Source organism: Gopherus flavomarginatus, chromosome 8, assembly GCF_025201925.1.
Source record: "Gopherus flavomarginatus isolate rGopFla2 chromosome 8, rGopFla2.mat.asm, whole genome shotgun sequence".
Classification (NCBI taxonomy): domain Eukaryota; kingdom Metazoa; phylum Chordata; order Testudines; family Testudinidae; genus Gopherus; species Gopherus flavomarginatus.
In genome coordinates this window covers 85,743,704-85,764,694 of record NC_066624.1, presented here as the reverse complement: position 1 = coordinate 85,764,694, position 20,991 = coordinate 85,743,704, and the positions used below count along the sequence as shown (strand labels likewise).

Here is a 20,991-nt window from a genome sequence, read left to right as displayed (position 1 = left end):
TTTGGTGACAAGTATCAGAGGGGTAGCCATGTTAGTCTGGATCTGTAAAAGCAGCAAAGAATCCTGTGGCACCTTATAGACTAACAGACATTTTGGAGCATGAGCTTTCGTGCGTGAATACCCACTTCTTCAGATCATAGAATCATAGACTATTAGGGTTGGAAGGGACCTCAGGAGGTCATCTAGTCCAACCCCCTGCTCCAAGCAGGACCAATCCCCAGATTTTTACCCCAGTTCCCTTAATGGCCCCCTCAGGGATTGAACTCACAACCCTGGGTTTAGTAGGCCAATGCTCAAACCCCTGAGCTATCCCTCCCCCCAAAAAGATGTAGTCTTTTGGTGAAAGAGACAAGCTCTCAAGCCACAAAGCTCTGCAGCCATTCAATAATAAATAAATGAGTTGATTCAATATTCTTTGTTGTAAGTAAATCACGTTGCTCAAGGTGTTGTATTGGACAGATTGTTTCAGAAAGCGCCATGGGATTATTTTGTAAACAGATGGGTCTGTGAAATCTAGGTTTTCTAGTTTTATGATGATACTTAAAAATAAATGAAAACATTGTTTGTGTGAGGAAACCTCTTCCAGTCTCACTGAACTGCTGTGTGGCCTTTGGCAATTCACTTCAATTTGCTGGGCCTCTGTCTTTTCCTGCCTTTTGTCTATTTTGACTTTTTATACTGTAAATTCTTCAAATCTCTTACTATATGTTTTACAGAGTCTACCTGTAATGAGCAGTGGGTGAGCCCCTGGCTTGAGGAAGCCAGCCTGCCCCTTCTTCCCGGGGCTCCACCCCTGCCGCCGGAGCCCAGCATCCCCAACCATGCTGCAGCTGCCAGCTCATCCCCCGGCCCCAGTCCCAGGCCACCCGAGTGCCTCCAGCTGCAGAGCACTGGGAGAGCAGGCAGTGCAGAACCCCCCATCTGAAGTGCCAGGTGGGCAGCATGCCCCCATTCCCAGGGCACCAGGTGAGTGGGCATCAAAGCCCCCAGCATCCCCAGTCCCAGAGTGCTGGGCAGGCGGGTGACGTGGCCCTCAGCCCCGGAGCGCCAGGCGGAGTCCCTGGCCACAGGCCGATGTCCATAAGTCCCAGCACAGAGCCCCAGCCACAGAGGAAGAGCTGTCCATAGCAGAGTGCTGGGAAGCAGGGGGGAGTCTGGGGGCAGAGCATGAGCGGGGCCATGCAGGGCTGTGTTTGGGGAGGCTCAGCCTCCCCCAGCCTTTGATATCCACCACCCATGACCCTAATCCTAATTGCAGCCTTTAGGGGTGACAGTAATAATAATAATAATTAATAATAAATATATTAACGAACAATTATGCCTTTCTGTTGTAGGAGGGTTGTTATGGGAAGGCCTTTCTGTTATGGGAGGGTTGGCTGGGTAAATTTTCTCAGTATTTACCCTTCTTATATTCAAAATATCAAATAAGAAAAAAACACACTCATATTCCACTCCACTCTGCTCCAGGAGACTCTCAACATCAGAGGACTTGTCTGCTTCAACTCGGAAATCAACTCTCATTTCTGGTTTTACTTGTGTGATGGTCTCTGGATTCCAGAAATCAATCTGAAAAGTGGAACAGATGAAAATATATACATATGTGATTGTGATTGTTAGGTTGGTATCTCTGGCTTGATAGTAATAATATGGTAACTTCATTAACTCAAGACAGCACCAGGGCTATATTCCATTGATCTACCTAAGTTTTCCAAAATTAAACATAAAATCACATGGAAAATTAACTACAATGATTGTATTCGGGCATGTAGTTCACACATTGTGAGATGTAGTTTTGCTCAGATGGCAGCGACAGCTTTCCAAAATTTCAGTTCAGCAAAGTACTTAAGCGTATGTTTAAGAGCTGGAGGCCTAAGTTAGGAGATGAGCATGCAGGTTCAAAGACAACTTCTGGACAAATGTGTATGTCCATCTGAGTAAGTAAATTAGAAATATCATCTTTCATATATTTTTAAGAACAAAAGAGATGATTATGATCATCAAGTGAGATCTCCTGCATAACACAGGCCACAGACTTTTTTCCAGTAAGTTCTCCAGCAAGACCATAAGTCCTGTTTGAGGTATAGCACATCTTTGAGAAAGATATCCAGTCCTGATTTCAAGACGCAAGTGTAGAAAATCCACCATGTCTCTAAGTAAGTTGTTCCAATGAATAATTATGATCAATAATGAATTAATAATTATTAAAATGGAAAATGACTGCTCAGGAAGGAGTACTGTGGAAAGGGACCTGGTGGTCACAGTGGATCACAAGCTAAATATGCGTCAACAGTGTAACACTATTGCAAAAAAAGCAAACTTCATTCTGGGATGTATTAGCAGAAGTGTTGTAAGCAAGACACAAGAACTAATTCTTCTGCTCTACTCTGCACTGATTAGGCTTCAGCTGAAGTAACGTGTCCAGTTCTGAGTGCCACATTTCAGGAAAGATGTGGACAAACTGGAGAAAGTCCAGAGAAGAGCAACAAAAATGATTAAAGGTCTAGAAAACATGACCTATGAGGGAAGATTTAAAAAATTGTGTTTGTTTAGTCTGGCAAAGCGAAGACTGAGTGGGGGACTTGATAACAATTTTCAAGTACACAAAAGGTTGTTATAAGGAGGAAAAGGGAGAAAATTTGTTCTCAACCTCTGAGGATAGGATAAGGAGCAATTGGCTTAAATTGCAGCGAGGCTGATTTAGGCTGGACATTAGGAAAACTTACTGTCGAGGTAGTTAAGCACTGGAATAAATTGCCTAGGGAGCTTGTTCAATCTCTGTCATTGGAGATTTTTAAGAGCAGGTTAGACAAACACCTATCAGGGATGGTCTAGATAATACTTAGTCCTGCCTTTAGTACAGAGGACTGGACTAGAAGACACCTCAAGGTCCCTTCCAGTCCTACAATTCTATGATTCTATCTTAACTGTTAAAACTTTCTGCCTTTTTAATACTCTGAATGTATCTATTTTCAGCTTCTGAGCATTATACTTATTAAGCCTTCCTCTGCAAGTTTAAAGAGCACTCTACTAACTGAAATCTCTTTCCCATGATCAAGTTACTCCTTAACCTTATCTTAGATAAACTAAATAGATTGGGCTTATGTCTCTCACTATAAAGGCAAGTTTTATAGACCTTGGATCATTCTTTTAGCTCTTTTCCAACCCCTTTACAAATTTTCATTATTCTTTTTGAAGAGTGAACACTGGAACTTCCACAGTGTTACAGTAATGGTCTCACTAATGCCAACTGTGATCCTCTTGCAGCCAAAACTCTTGATTTCAGTGAGAATTTGGTCTATATGAGGATTGTAGGATTGGGCACTTAGGCCCTGATCCTGCAATAAACTCAGTGTGGATAGAACCCTCAATGGAGCTCAGTGGTCTGACTTTGGATAGCTGCTTATAGGCTTAGGTCCATAGGCCAGTAGTCCCCAAACTGTGGGCTGTGCCTCCCTAGGGGGTCATGGAGGAACGTTCAGGGGGCATGTGATGGGGCTGGAGCCAGCCCCCACAGGGGGCAGGGAGGGAGCACCATTCTTCCAGCCCCACTCTGCCCCCAGCCCAGCTCTGCTACCAGCCTCGCTCCTCCTCCAACCCTGGCCCTAGTCCTGCTCCACCTCCAGGCCCAGCTCTGCTCTCACTCCCTCTCTGTCCCCAGACCAGCTCTGTCCCCAGCCGCAGCTCCGCTCCTCCCCCTGCTCCACTCCCAACTGGCCTCTGCCCTCATTCCTCTCTGCCCTCAGCCACAGCTCCACTCTGCCCCCTGTTCAACCCCCAGCCCGGCTCTGTCTGTGCCTAGCCTCAGCTCCTCCTCCATCCCCAGTTCTGCCCCTAGCTCTGCCTTTAGCCCTAGTTTCTCTGCTGAGGAAGACTTGGCTGTGCAGAAATGGAGGGGTGGGGCAGGGACAGATTTCGCTACTGGGGGAGAAGGGGAGTGAAAAAGTTTCAGAGTGGCAGCCGTGTTAGTCTGTATCAGCAAAAACAACGAGGAGTCCTTGTGGCACCTTAGAGCAGGGCCAGTGCAACCATTTAGGTGACCTAGGCGGTTGCCTAGGGCACTAAGATTTGGGGGGGGGCGCCATTTTGTTCGGCAGCAACTGCAGTGGCCGAATCTTCAGCCGCCCTGGTCGCCACCGGCATTTAGGCAGAGAGAGCTGGGGCAGGGGAGCGCAGGGAGGGCTGCCTGCAGCAAGTAAGGGGGGGCGCAGCATGCAGGGGAACTCCCCGCCCAACTCACCCCTGCCCCGCCTCCTCCCCTATCACGCCGTGGCTGCTTCACTTCTCCCGCCTGCCAGGCTTGCGGTGCCTAAGCTGATTGGTGCCGCAAGCCTGGAAGGCAGGAGAAGTGAAACAGCCACAGTGTGCTCAAGGAGGAGGCGGGGCAGGGGGTGAGCTGCTTCACTTCTCCCGCCTCCCAGGCTTGCGGCACCAATCAGCTTAGGCACCGCAAACCTGGGAGGTGGGAGAAGCAAAGCGGCAACAGCGTGCTGAGAGTGCTCGTGCGCAGAGCAGGAGTGAGCTGGGGCAGGGGGGTGCCTCATGGTGGAGGGTGGGAGCTGCCACAAGGGGGGCGCCTCAGGGCAGGGGCGTGGAGGGGGGGAGGGCGCAAGGTGGAAGTTTCGCATAGGGCGCAAAACGTCCTTGCACCGGCCCTGCCTTAGAGACTAACAAATTTATTTGGCCATAAGCTTTCGTGGGCTTGAACCTACTTCATCAGATGCATGGAGTGGAAAATACAGGAGCAGGTATAAATACATAAAAGGATGGTAGTTGCCTTACAAATGTGTGAGGTCAGTCTAACAAGACAAATCAATTAACAGCAGGATACCAAGGGAGGAAAAATAACTTTTGAAGTGGTAATGAGAGTGGCTCATTTCAGACAGCTAACAAGAAGGTGTGAGTCACAGTAGGGGGAAATTAGTATTGGGTTTTGTAATGACCCAATCACTCCCCATCTTTATTGAGGCCTATTCTGATGGTATTCAGTCTGCAAATTAATTCCAGTTCTGCAGTTTCACACTGAAGTCTGTTTTTGAAGTTTTTTGTTGTTGAAGAATTGCCACTTTTAGGTCTGTTATTGAGTGACCAGAGAGATTGAAGTGTTATCCTACTGCTTTTTGAATGTTATGATTCCTGATGTCAGGTTTGCGTCCATTTATTCTTTTGCGTAGAGACTGTCCGGTTTGGCCAATGTACACAAAAGCTTATGCCCAAATAAATTTGTGAGTCTCTAAGGCGCCACAAGGACTCCTTGTTGTTTTTGCTGAAAAAGTTTGAGCATCACTGCCGTAGGGGTTATATTTGTATTTATACTTTAAGGTGTATATATTCTGCCTGGGACTAACTAAGCCTACTTGCATGAGTAAAGGCTACTGATGTGAGTAAAGACATTTCTAAAGCATCTTTTTCCTTGGAATCTAAGCAATGAACAAAATATTATTACCTTGGGGATTACAATAATGTAAACAGGGAGTGCTGTCATCGAAATATACAATGATAAATGTGTGTTCACTATTTAAGATTTATAACTTTCTCTTCCTAACAGTAATAAAAAAATCACATCTTTTGTTGTTTCTGTTGCTGCTCTATTTATTTATTTATTTATTTATATCATACTTGCACTTGTGTCATACCATTCCTTAAGTGAATATTGCTTACTATGCAATTTCCTCACAGTCTGTAATTTTCAGCATAGTTCAAAGTTTTTTTTTCTCTTTTTGAAGGATTTCAGCACAGGCAACTCTGATTCCAAAAACAACAAATATTTTCAAGTATATTTCATTTGGAATAGTAATTTTTGATGCAAAGATTACTATAGTTTTCTTGGTCCTTTTGTAGTCAATATTGTTATTTCCTGATAACCAAGTCTGCTGTTATATGGGCACCAGCATGTTTTCCCCATTATTACTGTATATAGAATAAATATTAAATTTATTATTATTTGCACGAATTATAACTACCTTTTACAACAGATAAGACCAGCTTCTGCATTCCTTGCACACCTATTCAAATCAATTCAAATTCTGAGTTCAAAGTATCTGCAGAATTGAGCCCACAGAGTATCTCTAGTCCACAGATATACTGTACACATACTGTACATACATCGGTAAGATGGGGATCACCGTGTGTGTAAATAATTTGGGGCCTAATTCACTAAATCTGGTACAAGGTGCAAATTGTACTTGTTTCTTTTCCCCAGATGGGGGAGTTCAGCCCCAAGAGGACTGGTGGTGGTACTTCCGCAAACTTCCCTTGGGTTTACTGTTTGGAGAAGTCAGTTTTTAGTCTCACTGGTGGCTTCATTAAACTCCAGTTAGTAAAGGGTGCTGTGCAAGGAGCCAATTCACCATCTTTCCTGGCTATGCCCCCTCTCGGGCCATCATCTCCCTAAGAATAAGGGAGGTTGTGGCTGGTGTGTCCATCCATGAATGCTGTATTTGTGTGTGAGCTAACTGTTACCCCAGAATTGGTTACTAATCCTGACTGTCAACTATTTTGGCCATAATTTTGCATAGATTTTTGATTTTCATTTTGAAGGAAAAAGAAAAACCAGCCCTCTAACTTAATTCCTTTATAAGGCACCCTTGAAAGAAAGTATGGCATGGTAATTTATATAATGAGGATGAGGAGGCAGTGGCACACCAATAGCCTTGTCTTTTCATATATCCCTATTGCTGGTGATAGTGCCTCCACTTCTGCATATCATTAAAAATATCATGTTTTCATCTCACCGATGATGGCATTTTTTCTTTCCACAGCTATTTTACTACATCAAAGCTGAAGGGAAGTATTAAAAACACATTTGCTGTCTTTATTATTTTTTCTCACGTCATCGCCATGTCATCATATATCTACATCAAGGTCAGTAAAAAAAACAGGCAGCTTGACTGGGCATGGTAGGATGCTTTAAAGAAAATCCAAGAAAGAAAATATATTGCATGAGAGGCTAAAGGAAAGTTGAAGTTGGATGCGAGCCTAGTTTTTTAGTTTATTTCTAAGTGACCAAATTCTGTTGTATCTATTAAGTTAAAACCACTGGAAACTGGAATTTTCATGTGGTGTTTAGCATAACACGTATTCAAAAGTATCGTACCATACGTTTTTTCTCTTGTTTTTTAGAGTCTGTTGCATTATGTGCTTTAACATGCAGCTTGGATTATTCAGCTAGATTTTCTAGAAATGTGTTTATTTAGTTCCTGTGTGTGACCTAGTCCTGCTCCCTCAATAGGAAAATTCACATTGACTTGAATGGACTCAGGATCAGGCTTCTAATTCAGCGATCTGACATACAGTATTTCTTAGATCAGTATTGGTAAAACAAAAGAGCTTTAAATTACAGTCTATTCCCCCACCCAATTCCATTTTATTTACCTGCATGTTGCTGGCCAAGGTGTTGAGGAATTCTACATGCTCTTCATTGTGTGGTGTTACACGAAACACCTTCTCTCTTGGCGGTGGAGGAGGAGGGAGAAAAAGGCATAATTGAAACAGGCAGATCAGCTAAAAGTTTTGTTTAGCAAAAAAGTGCCAGTTTAACCTTAATTTGAATTCTTACCCGTCAAAGTTGTGACTGTGAAGTGGAGCTGAAGCAGCTGCAGCACCTACAAGAACCAATACAGCCCACATTTTCTTAGAAATAAAGGGCGTGTGATTATTCTCATCTGCTTTTATAATCCGTTTTATCCTGTTTGTTACTAATCACACAGCAAAGCAGCCCTTCATTAACTGATTGATTATTCTCCTGTCCTTGATTGATTATTCTCCAGTCCTTGTTTCATCTGTACACTGTTTATGGTCTGTGTATTTTGTTGCACACCTGTGGAAACAGAGCTGAGTCTCACAGCTGGCCCAGGGCACTCACCACTAAAACTGGATGACCTATTCATAGTGGAGAATGTATATGATAATCTTGCTCTTTTTTTTTTTCACTTGTGAATTACTGGTGAACAATTTTAGTGAATTTTTATTCAAAGTAATTCAATGGATGTTCCTGAGAACAAATTGGATGCACAAGCAGTATGCTAATTGGGCCTACAGTATATCTCTGGTCCACAGGGGCAGTGTTCACATCCTGTACGTCATTCAGCGAGGTGGGGATCATTGCTGGTGATTCTCTAGGTGATGATTGCATCTCTAATCTAAATGTCTAGGAGGAATTTGCCTCTAACCCTTCATATATTCTGAATGCTCACATAATACTCTACTCTACTCCGCATATGGACAAAGAAAGTCTAATGACATGTAGTCATATAAAGAAAGGGCCAAATTTTCAGCTGTTCCCTCCGTTCCACACCTGCAAAAATGCACACAGGTGGTTGCAAAGGAAAAATAGTACTTGCCCCTATTTTGCTCATAACAACACATAACTCAGATAGTTAGATGTCATACTACTCAATTCACCAAGCAATAGATTCATTTTAATGGTGTTCACTGATACTAACTTAAACTTTGTATTATAGTCTTTCAATTTCTTTTGATGGGCTATGTCATAAACAGATAGCTAAGGGTTAATGTCTCTTTCACCTGAAGCACCTGACCAGAGGACCAATCAGGAAACCGGATTTTTTCAACTTTGGGTGGAGGGAATTTAGGGTCTGGGTCTTTTGTCTGCCTGCCTGCTTTCTCTGAGCTTTGGAGAAGTACTTTCTACTTTCTAGTCTTCTGTTTCTAAGTGTAAGGACAAAGAGATCAGATAGTAAGTTCTATGGTTTTCTTTTCTTTGGTATTTGCATGAATATAAGTGCTGGAGTGCTTTGATTTGTATTCTTTTTGAATAAGGCTGTTTATTCAATATTCTTTTAAGCAATTGACCCTGTGTTGTATCATCTTAATACAGAGAGAACATTTGTATGTATTTTTCTTTCTTTTTATATAAAGCTTTCTTTTAAGACCTGTTGGAGTTTTTCTTTACTTCAGGGAAATTGAGTCTGTACTCACCAGGGAATTGGTGGGAGGAAGAAATCGGGGAGATCTGTGTGTTGGATTTGCTAGCCTGATTTTGCATTCCCTCTGGGGGAATAGGAAAGTACTATTTGTTTCCAGGATTGGAAACAGAGAGGGGGAGTCCCTCTGTGTAGTTTCACAGAGCTTGTGTCTGTGTATCTCTTCAGGAGCACCTGGAGGGGGGAAGGGAAAAAGGATTATTTCCCTTTGTTGTGAGACTCAAGGAATTTGGGTCTTGGGGTCCCAGGGAAGGTTTTTCAGGGGGACCAGAGTGCCCCAAAACACTCTAATTTTTTGGGTGGTGGCAGCAGGTACCAGGTCCAAGCTGGTAACTAAGCTTGGAGGTTTTCATGCTAACCCCCATATTTTGGACGCTAAGGTCCAAATCTGGGACTAAGGTTATGATAGGCTATCCCCAGATGTACAAAAAATGGAGTGTAAAGGCTAAATTCTGTCCTCAGTTATGTCTGAGTGGTCCTATAGATTCTAGGGCTTCAGCCATACATGTTACTAAAGACAGAATTGGACTTTATGGCTGCACTTTTGCATTTTGATTTTAACTAATGGATCAACATATTTATATTCCCAGTTTAGAAACTATAGAGTCAATATGGAAATGCAGATGATTGAAATAACTAATATGTTTCTCAGATATTCATCAGCATAGCAGAATTCTACTTAGAAATAGCTCCATGAGGCTTTCAACAGAGGTGAGCAAATATTCAGGGTTGTTGTGCTGAGTATGAGGATGAACATTGTCTATCAAATTTGGAGGCCTGTAACAATCAAAATTAATATTGAATTCAAATGTAATTAATACAGTGAGCCTTTTGCTCAAATAAAAACTACAGATTTTGACTCTACATTATATAATATATCCTGATAAACAAATCCTTTTATGTATAATGATGAAACACTAGTTCAGTGCACTAATCAGACAAAATTTTCTCCTTTATAGAAATATTGCTGCCACAAGTTTTATGATGCAGTTTTTTTATGCAATATATAAGTTCCATTTAGTCTGTTCTACTCTCAATGCTACTATGGGTGCACATGATATAATTTAGGCTCTTTGATCCAGAGATGTCTGTTTGAATTTGGCCAAAATTGTTGATACTTCTGGTGACAGGGTCGAGCCAGATGGCTACAGGAGAGTGATAGAAGGCAGATATACAAGCCTCAGATTAAGAAGGTCCCTTTTCCTTGGGTAAGGTAACGGGATGGTTCCAGAACAATCAGGAACTTACTGGAACCAATTAAGGCAGGCAGGCTAATTAGGACACCTGAAGCCAATTAAGAAACGGCTAGACTCCATTAAGATAGGCAGGCTAAGCAGGGCACCTGGTTTAAAAAGGACCTCACTGCAGTCAGTGAGGGGAGTGTGAGGAGCTGGGAGCAAGAGGCACACAAGCAGCTGAGAGTGAGTAGGTGTGCTGTTGGAGGACTGAGAAGTACAAGCGTTATCAGACATCAGGAGGAAGGCCCGGTGGTGAGGACAGAGAAGGTGTTGGGAAGAGGCCATGGGGAAGTAGCCCAGGGAGTTGTAGCTGTCATGCAGCTGTTACAGCAGACACTAAAGACAGCTGCAATCCACAGGGCCCTAGGCTGGAACCCGGAGTAGAGGGCAGGGCTGGGTTCCCCCCATCCCCTCAACTCCCTATTTGATATAAGAGGAGTTGATCTGAACTGTGGGTCCCACCAGAGGGGAAGGTCTCTGGCCCATCCCCCGACCCATTAGGTGGGCCAGCAGAGACTGGGGGGGATTATTTTCCTCCTTTTCCCCATGCTGGCCGTGATGAGGTTAGTCGAGTGAACGGCAGGTTTGTGCCACTAACAAAAGGAGCCTAATTGAGGACTGCCGAAAACCTCTGAGGCAAGCAAATCCACCAGAAAGTGCAGAACCGACCAAGGCAGAGGAGTAACTTTGTCACAACTGGTGTTAGCAGTGGGATTTGGTGTGCACAGGGAGGTGGAAGAAGGAAGGTGTTTATTATTAAAAAAAAAAGTTTTTTTTCTTTTCTTTTCACCACAATGGAGGATGTAGTGTGGGCACTGATAGAAGCCATGACTGCCCAGCAGGAGGCTACCCATGTCCAGGCAGCCGCCCAATAGGAGGCAGTGCGGCTGCAGCAAGAGACTAATTGCCTGCTGATGGACCAGGCTGCTCAAGACTATGCTATGTTGTGGGAACTGGTAAACCAGGTAAAGGCCCTTACAGAGCTGAACCGTGGCCATGACGGGATGCAGATCATATGGGCCTGCAATTGGCTGCAGAAAATGACGTGGGAGGATGATGTAGAGGCGTTCCTCCTGGCCTTTGAGAGGACAGCCCTGTGGGAGGCTTGGCCCCAAGAACAGTGGTCTGGCATCCTCGCTCCATTCCTGTGCGGGGGGGGCCCAGAAGGCCAACTATGATTTGCCTGAAGAGGCTGCAGCAGACTACCCCCAGCTGAAAGCAGAGATCCTGGTCAGATCTAGGGTAACGACTGCAGTGCGGGCCCAGCGATATCATGAGTGGAGGTACCAGGAAAACAAAACCCCGTGGTCCCAATTATATGACCTCATCCATCTTGCACAAAAGTGGTTACAAACTGAGTCCCAGAGTCCAGAGGAGATAGATGAGGTTCTGGTCATTGACTGGTACATGAGAGGACTACTGCCAGACCTTCGCACCTGGGTAAGCCAGAACAAACCCTCCACCTACGACGAGGTTGTCGCACTGGTAGAGAGGTGAAGTATGGCAAGGTAGCTGACCCAACCACTTAAGGAAGAGGCACCCTGGGTTAAATTAGCAGCCCCAAGCCCTAGAGCTTGGGCAACTGGGCTGCAAGGAGGGCCAAGGTGGAAAAAGAGAGGGGCTGAAGGCCCCCCGGAAGCCATAAAGAGTTGGAACACTGAGGGGGAAGAGGTTAGTGTCATTAGACTCCCCAGACCAAGAGACCGGGATATGCCTAGGGCCCCATACAGGTGGATTAGATGTTATGCCTGCGGGGAGTGGGGACACATAGCTGCACAGTGCCCTAATGCCAAGGAGCCTATGCAGTGTAACCTGGGGAACTGGGCAGACCCATGCTGCCTAATCCACCTTGTGGGAGTCGCACTAACGCCACATATGTACACCAGACCAGTAAAGCTAAAAGGGGTAGAGACCACAGCACTGGTTGATTCCGGGAGTACGATCACACTTATTTTGGGGAAGCTTGTGAAGTGTAGTCAGCTGTTGCAGGTAAAGTGCACAGGGGTAACGTGTCTATGGGACAGTTAGTTACTACCCCACTGTCCCAATAAAAATTGAAATCCGGGGAACACCACTTAGGTAGCAGCAGGTGTAGTCCCTAAACTCCCATACTCGGTGCTCATAGGGAGGGACTTTCCAGGATTTAGAGACCTACTCCCAGTAGGGAGATTGAAGAAAGGGGGAAACCTTGAAGATAGTGAGACATCCACAGTAAACTGTCAACCCCCAATCTTCTCTGAAATATCCCCAGATTTGTTCTTTACTCCCAGACAGGGTAGAAAGACAAAAAGGGAAAGAAGGGCAGCTAAGGCCTTGAGGACCCAGATCCTGGCCCAGGGACAGAGGGTCACCCGTGTGGGCAGGTGGACCAGGGTAGCTGGAAAGGAGGCTGCCCCAGAGGAGGAAGTGTCCCAGTCTGACCGTCACTCTAATGTCTCTGAACCAGGAGAGGCAACAGAGACTGGCCCCCTATAACTCGGGAAGATTAGCCCCAGGAGAGAAGATTTTGGATGGGACCAAGCTGAAGACCCAAGGTATGACAAATTAGGAAGGAGGTGACAGAAATAGACAGGGTCCCTGTGGAAGGGAAAACCCAGGGACCAGGACCCTACTTCATAATGAAAAAGAATCTCTTGTACTGGATTGCACCAGTACAGGGGCAGAAGGCACAGCAGCTTCTAGTACCTCAAAACCACCAGAATGCTGTATTAAGCCTTGCCCATGGTCATCTTTTTGGGGGGCATTTGCGAATAGAAAAGACCCTGGCACAGGTCCTACGACAGTTCTTCTGGCCCGGAGTACATGAAGAAGTGCAGAGGTACTGTGCCTCCTACCTGGAGTGTCAGCTACACAGTTCCTGTGCTCACTTGAGGGCACCTTTAGTACCCCTTCCCATCATAGAGGTCCCCTTTGAGTGAATAGCCATGGACCTAGTGGGACCCCTGGAGGAGACGGCCCAGGACCACCAATATATACTTGTCGTTCTGGATTATGCTACTCACTATCCAGAAGCCGTCCCCCTGCAGAACATGGCCTCTAAAATGATAGCCAAAGAGCTGGTGGGGATCTTTGCCCGAGTGGGGAGATATTAATAGACCAAGGAACCCCATTTATGTGGAAGCTAATGAAGGACCTCTGTACTTGTTCCATATTGTCATAAACAGACAGTTAAGGGTTAATGCTTCTTTTACCTGTAAAGGGTTAAGAAATTCACCTAGCTTAGCTGACACCTGACCAGAGGAACCAATGGGGGCACAAGGTGTTTCAAGAGGAAGGAGAGAAGTTTTCCTTTGACTCAATGTTAGTTTCAGTTTTGTGCCGGAGTGAAAAGACCCCGGAATCAAACAGGGTAGTGAGTATTAAAGAAGGAATATATTAGTTTTTGTTTATTTTCTTTTGTGACTTGTCTTGTGCGTTAGAGGGATAATCAGATTGGCTTGTCTTTTATGTACTAAGGTTTTGCCCAGGGGAACATCCTCTGTGTTTTGAATCTGTTGTCTGTGATTGTAGCTTGTATGCTAATCTCACAGAAGTATTTCTTTTGCCCCTTTTCTTTAATTAAAAGCCTTCTTTTAAAGAATCTGATTGATTTTCTCCTGGTTTTAAGATTCAAGGGGTTTGGATCGGTGTTCACCAGGAAATTGGTGGAGAAGTCTCTCAAGATTACCCAGGGAAGGGTTACAGTACTTGGGAGGGAGAGATTTTGGGAGGGAAGACAGAGTTTCCCAAATGACTCATAAACAGCTGTTTTAAACAATTTGGGTGATGACAGCATATTGATCTAAGCTTGTAATTAAACTTAGGGGTTCTCATGCAGGTCCCCACATCTGTACCCTAAAGTTCAGAGTGGGGGTGAAACCTATGACATGGTAGGCAGCGAGATGGGATTTAAATGAACCAAAAGCCAGTAAGATTTTTTTTCTCTCCTTTGAACTGCTGGGGAAGCAGTGAAGAGGGATACAGATCTTATCTTTTTGGCCTGAAGGCAAACAGATTAAGATTTTCTAACAAGGCTTTGTTAGAATGGTGTCCAGCTGGGCTTAGCTGGAGGGTAATTAACAGGTTGCAGAAGACAAGTCACAAAACCAGTTTTCCTTGTTCCTTCTTACTCTGAGCATCCAAGTTACAGTAACAACGAATTTCCAAGCTGTTTTTTCCCGGCCTAGGATAGCTAAGATAGGCAGGGGGGAAAAATGTCAGGCAAGGGGAAAAACACTATGCAAAAGGACATAAAATTAGCCACATTACAGGCTGAGGAAGACAAAAAGAAACATAACAGACAGATGGCCAGGGCTGAGGCTGCCCACAAAAGAGCTATGGAGGAGAAAGAAAAAGAAGAAAAAGCCAAAGAGGATGCCCAAAAAAGAGTTATGGAGGAGAAAGAAAAAGAGATGGAGGAGAAAGAAAAAGAGAGAAAGCAGGCACTGGAGTTAGCAAATGACTTATAAACAGCTTTTTAAAATAATTTGGGTGGTGGCAGCATACTGCGCTAAGCTGGTAATTAAGCTTAGGGGTTCTCATGCAGGTGTCCACATCTGTACCCTAAAGTTCAGAGTGGGGGTGAAACCTATGACACATATACATACCCTGAGAACTTCAGTCTATCATCCACAGACCGATGGGCTGGTAGAAAGGTTTAACCGAACCGTCAAGGCTATGATAAGAAAGGTGGTAAGTCAGTACGGGAAGGATTGGGACACTCTATTTCCTTACCTAATGTTTGCCATCTGGGAAGTACCTCAGGCCTCAGTTGGGTTTTCCCCCTTTGAATTATTATATGGGCGCCACCCCCGTGGCATCTTAGATATTGCCAAAGAGATCCGGGAAGAGGAACCCAATGAGGGGAGAAGTATAATTGAACATGTATTGCAGATGCAAGACCGGATTGCCCGGGTCACCCCTGTTGCATGCGAACATTTGGAAAAGGTGCAGGAGGCCCAGCAAGCCCATTACAATTGCCAGGCAAAAGTCTGACAATTCCAACTAGGGGATTGGTGATGGTGTCGGTACCAACAGCAGAAAGCAAGCTTTTGGCCCAATGGCAGGGGCCCTATGAGGTGGTTGAACCCATGGGGGAAGTAACCTACAAAGCAACCAGGACACCGAAACAAGAACAGATGTATCACATTAACCTCTTAAAGCCTTGGCACCAGAGAGTGGCATGTGTAGTGGCCCAAGAGACCCCAATCCAGGGAAATAACCTGCAGGAGCAGATCAGGATATCCACTGATCTGACACCGAACCAGAAGGAGAAGGTAACTGAGATGATCAATCTATACCAGGATGTGTTTTCAACCAAACCAGGCTGGACCACTGAAGCATATCACCACATTATCACAGACCCTGGGGCAAAGGTAACATTAAGGCCCTACCGGGTCCCAGCAGCAAAAAGGGAGGAGATCAAGACAGAGGTAAAAAGGATGTTGTAGCTGGGAGCCATCAAAGAGTCCCACAGTCAATGGTCGAGTCCAATTGTGTTGGTGCCCAAACCCGATGGCACCACTAGGTTTTGTAATGATTTTCGCTGGTTGAATGAGATATCCAGATTGGATGCATACCCTATACCCCTTATCAATGAGTTAGTTGACCGCTTGGGCAGTGCCCAATTTTTGACCACCCTTGATTTAACAAAGGGACACTGGCAGATTCCCTTTGCCAAAGATGAGAAAGAAAAGACAGCATTCTCTACTCCAGAGGGTCTGTTTCAATATACTGTTCTTCCTTTTGGACTGCATGGGGCGCCTGCCACCTTCCACCTTCCAGCATCTTATGGACACACTGAAATCTATAACACACTGAAATCTATAACATTATGTAATACTGGTATAAAGCTAGATTGAGATCACAACCAGGCTTGTAAAATACAGTGAATACTACAGTACAAACTAAGTCAGCAAAATTTTGGAACAAATTCAGCACTCCCTCCATATGGCAACAATGGACATCCCCCTAACTGGGAGACCCACTTGGAAAAAGTGGAAGTGGTACTGGGCACACTAAGACGGTCTGACCTTACAGCCTACCAAGCCAAATATGCTATAGGGCTAGCCAAGGCTAAATACCTTGGCTACATTGTAGGAAGGGGCATGGTCAAGCCCCAACTAAACAAACTGGAGGCTATCCAAAATGGGCCCTGGCCAAATTGGATATAGCAAGTCCGGGCATTCTTGGGTGTGGTGGGGTACTACTGGTGATTTATTTTTCATTTCGACACCAGAGCAAGTCCCCTGACGGACCTGATAAAAGCCTTGGGTCCAGACATGGTGAAGTGGACAGATGCCACAGAGAAAGCATTCATGGATCTATGGACAGCCCTTTGCAGTAACCCCGTGCTTGTAGCTCCAGACTTCAACAAGAAGTTTATTTTACAAACAGATGCATCTGAAGTAGGATTGGGAGCTGTCCTATCACCAGATGATTGGAGACAAAGAACACCCGATCTTCTACCTCAGCAGGAAACTCCTCCCGAGAGAGCAGAAGTATGCAGTGGTTGAGAGAGAGTGCCTTGCTGTGAAATGGGCCATGGAAACACTATGTTATTACCTGCTGGGACGATGGTTTATCCTTGTGACCAGCCATGCACCCTTCCAGTGGATGTAGCAAAATAAAGAGAAGAATGCAAGGCTGACCAGATGGTTCCTGTCCCTACAAACTTTTCAATTCACCATACAACACCAGGCTGGAAGCCACCATGGCAATGCAGATGGCTTGTCATGGGTACACTGCCTGATGTCCCAAGTTGCCCAACCCCATGATGTTGAGCGGGGTGTGTGTGTGGGGGAAATATGTGATAGGGTCAGGCCAGATGGCTACAGGAAAGTGATAGAAGGTAGATATACAAGCCTCAGATTAAGCAGGTCCCTTTTCCCTGGTTAAGGTAACAGGGGCGGTTCCAGAACAATCAGGAAGTTACTGGAACCAATTAAGGCAGGCAGGCTAATTAGGACACCTGGAGCCATTTAAGAAGCTGCTACAGTCCGTTAAGACAGTCAGGCTAAGCAGGGCACCTGGTTTAAAAAGGACCTCACTGCAGTCAGTGAGGAGGTGTGAGGAGCTGGGAGCAAGAGGCACACAAGAAGCTGAAGGTGAGTAGGCGTACTGCTGGAGGACTGAGAAGTACAAGCGTTATCAGACATCAGGAGGAAGGTCTGGTGGTGAGGACAAAGAAAGTGTTGGGAGGAGGCCATGGGGAAGTAGCCCAGGGAATTGTAGCTGTCACGCAGCTGTTACAGGAGACACTAAAGACAGCTGCAATCCACAAGACCCTCGGCTGGAACCTGAAGTAGAGGGCGGGCCTGGGTTCCCCCATCCCCTCAACTCCCTATTTGATATAAGAGGAGTTGACCTGGACTGTGGGTCCCACCAGAGGGGAAGGTCTCTGGCCTGTCCCCCGACCCATTAGGTGGGCCAGCAGAGATTGCGGGGGATTATTCTCCTCCTTTTCCCCATGCTGGCCAGTGATGAGGTTAGCCGAGTGAACGGCAGGTTTGTGCCACTAACAAAAGGAGCCAAACTGAGGACTTCCGAAAACCTCTGAGACGAGCAAATCCGCCAGAAAGTGTAGAACTTGCCAAGACAGAGGAGGAACTTTGTCACACTCCTTTAAGAATGAACATGATTCCACACCTGAATATCCTATGATCCTCTTGGGAGGCAATTTTGCAAAACTACACTGAACAGCCTAGAAATACTTTAAGACTGGAACATCCAACATATGCAGCCATTTGCACCTAACAGTCTGATCCCTGATGAATTTGTTGGTTAAACAAGATTCCCAAATTGCATGTATCTTATGTACCTGAGAATTATATTTGCCAAAATATAAGGATTGAACTTAATGTACAACTAATGACCTAATTTTGTAACACTGCACGTTGCCACAAACAATAATCTTACTTAGAGTCAGGTCTGTTAAGCAAGATGACAGCAGGAGTTATTCTGACAGACTGCCAAAACAATAATGCAAGGACTTCAAAAGTTTTAATTTTAAGATGAGATCTACCATATTTGATAAAATTGTATGGTCTCATGAACATTGCTAAGACAATAGTGCAGAATGATCAAGCCCAGAACTTGCAATGAATAAATGATCACAAGAAGTAATCAAACAAATCGCAGATGTCATCATTCCCTGTTGAGCTCTAGGAAGCATCTCAGAAATAGAAGACTGTCAGATTTCAGTGTTTGAATTCACTTTCAAGAAATTCTTTTTGCCTTTTCATGCAGTTTCCAAAACAATCACTAACCCAGCTTTACTGCTAGTACTACTGAGCTGTTAAGCTATGTAGAATATTATAATTTCTGATGACAGTCTTTGCTGTGTCCATCACAGATTAGGTCAGAGAAAACTAGTGACATGGAATCTTATTGAAGTGGTTCATTTTGCATCCCAGGATTGATGATTATGTGTCAAATTATCTCATAAGCTAGTTCTAAACACGGGCTTGTTTTTCTAACCGCATTAGATAAATGTTCAGTATCGGTATGATAAAGTAGCAGCACAGGGAGAAATCAAATAGCGAATTAAATTTAGATAGACCAGCTGCTCCCTTCATTTTATGACTACAAGACCATAGCACATCAGCTGGACATGGATGAGTAAACCATCGCCATATATATGGGAACTGACAGAAAAGGTTAGAATTGGGTAGCTTTGTTCATGCACATTGCCTATCTTCTTGAAAAGATTGGAAGGCAAGATTATTTTAAACCAAAAATAAAACACAAACAAACAAACAGAAGAGACAGCATGCATCCGACAAAGTGGGTATTCACCCACGAAAGTTCATGCTCCAAAATGTCTGTTAGTCTATAAGGTGCCACAGGACTCTTTGCTGCTTTTACAGAAGAAACAGCATGTATCATGGTTTAGGAGTTCATCAACAAGGAGTAAGTTACTTAATGTATTAAAAAAAAAACTTATTGGCCACCACAATTTTATTCTGGTCATTATTGCTTGTGCATCTTCTAGCATTCAAGCACATAGAATTTTGCCACTTGCAAGAAATGTTCTCTGGGCTCTGTTACATGAACTCTAATAAAGATTGTGTACTAATAAATGGGTATATTCCAGAGGGAATCAACTTTCCCAGCAATTTATTGATTTCAATTTTAAGAACATGAATGTTGCAGTACTCCAATTTGAAGATGCATGTGAAGGCTAAGTACAGACTGATAAGAGGAAAAATACATATTACTGTCACCATTTCACAAGCATCCTTCATCCTGTGAAGTCTTTTGTCCTATTCGTTATCATACTGAGTCCAACACTGTGAGTATTAATAATATCTGTGCTCTAGTTCTAACATTATAACAGATTTCCTGACTCAGATATCTGGCTGAACTATGTTTTAAAATTTTCCAGTATTCTTGGTCACAAAATACTGTAGGTTCTTGTAATCCTGGTTGAAAATCTTTATTATGCTCCAAAGAGTTAACTAATGCGAAACTCATGAATGCCCAAATCTGAACTATGTCATATATATGTAACCAAACACCAATGCATGTTTGAATAGTGGGAAATTTCCTGCCTTCATTTATTTGTTAACATAATACCTGAACTTTAACCTGAGTTTGGAAGATATTGCCATTGAATATATTCTGACGACCTTTGAGAGTTCTTTGAATATAACATGAACTGTAGAATCTGCCATCAAGCCTATGTGCCAAGCTTTGTTGTAACCTTTTCTCTATTTACATTTTTAATTCATCAAAGGCTTTTTCAACTTTATTTTTCTGGGACAACCCTAATTATTGAGATAGGCTGTTTTAGTGGCTGTACATAGATATCTTCCATTATTTTCACCTTTGCAGACATAGTTTAATGTGCTAGGACCAGATTGTCCCCTTCTGTGGCCACATTCTCCTTCCCTTAGGCCAACTGAGGGCACTTCCTGGAATTGGGATCTGTCTGGGAGGAGGGGACAGGGTCTGGATGGGTGAGGAAAGGGACGGACATGGCAGGAGGGCTGCATATTGTTCCCCTCCAATTCTGTCCCCTTATAGCCCCCTCTGTAGCAGAGAACCCACCTTTATGAGGGTTCTCAGGGCAAAAATAGCTAGTGGCAATGCCTGATAGGCCATCTCTAATAGGGTATAGGAAGAAGACCTCAAGTTTTCCCCTGTGCTCCAGTTTCATTATAAAACAGGGAATACCTACTGGAGTTGGGGGGTGGGGTGTGACTGGGGACCTAGGACCCAGGAGAATATTTCTCAAGGTGTAGGACAAGGAAGCAGGAGCAGCTGGGCCCAGTCATTAGTGAGCAGCTATAGAGAGGCAGTGAGGTAGAAGGAGTTTGCTGTTATAGGGAGAGACATCCCATTTCTTCCTGACTGGGAGGATTTCAGACTGCATATACTGCTGGCCCAGTGCCCCCTGAAAGCTCTCTTCAAACAAAGAACCTCAGCCTTTTGGGATGCTTGGTCAAAAAAGATATGGCTGATGCCACAACTTCCTGTGACCTATTGGGTCTTAGGTTTCTGTGGCTCTATCCGATGAAAGCTGTTTTTTGAAGAATTTGAGATGTAGGAAAAGCGCAGCTGTGAGGGAACATACTGTACATCATACATTCTCATGGACTTTTCTTCTCCTTACTTGTTTCCTCTGAGATTTAATGGGTATCACTGAGTGAGTCAGTGTTGCCCCCTAGTGCTGAACCACAGAAAGGATAAAGGATCTACTGGTACAAACGGTTACAGAAGCTGTCCTTTAGCTCAAGTGGTAGAGACCTCTGGCTAGAGAAGTGTGTGATGTGTAACCAGTTGTCTCTTGTTTGCGGCACATTGATTTATTACAAAGGCCTGCAAGAGTT

At 44.3% G+C, this 20,991-nt stretch overlaps 1 protein-coding gene across 2 annotated transcripts in view; it reads right to left on the bottom strand.

Moving 5' to 3' along the window:
• CPB1 (carboxypeptidase B1) overlaps positions 1-20,991 on the bottom strand; it is a 129,857-nt gene that overhangs the window by 19,881 nt on the left and 88,985 nt on the right. Inside the window, exons 1-3 of one of the 2 annotated variants that reach the window (XM_050966052.1) lie at positions 7,556-7,626; positions 7,372-7,447; positions 1,442-1,566 (exon numbers count right to left, since the gene is read on the bottom strand). In XM_050966052.1, coding sequence (XP_050822009.1) covers positions 1,442-1,566; positions 7,372-7,447; positions 7,556-7,626 — 272 coding nt within the window. Of the gene's footprint in view, positions 1-1,441; positions 1,567-7,371; positions 7,448-7,555; positions 7,627-20,991 lie in introns of those variants that run through there. The other variant, XM_050966053.1, reaches the window with a different exon arrangement.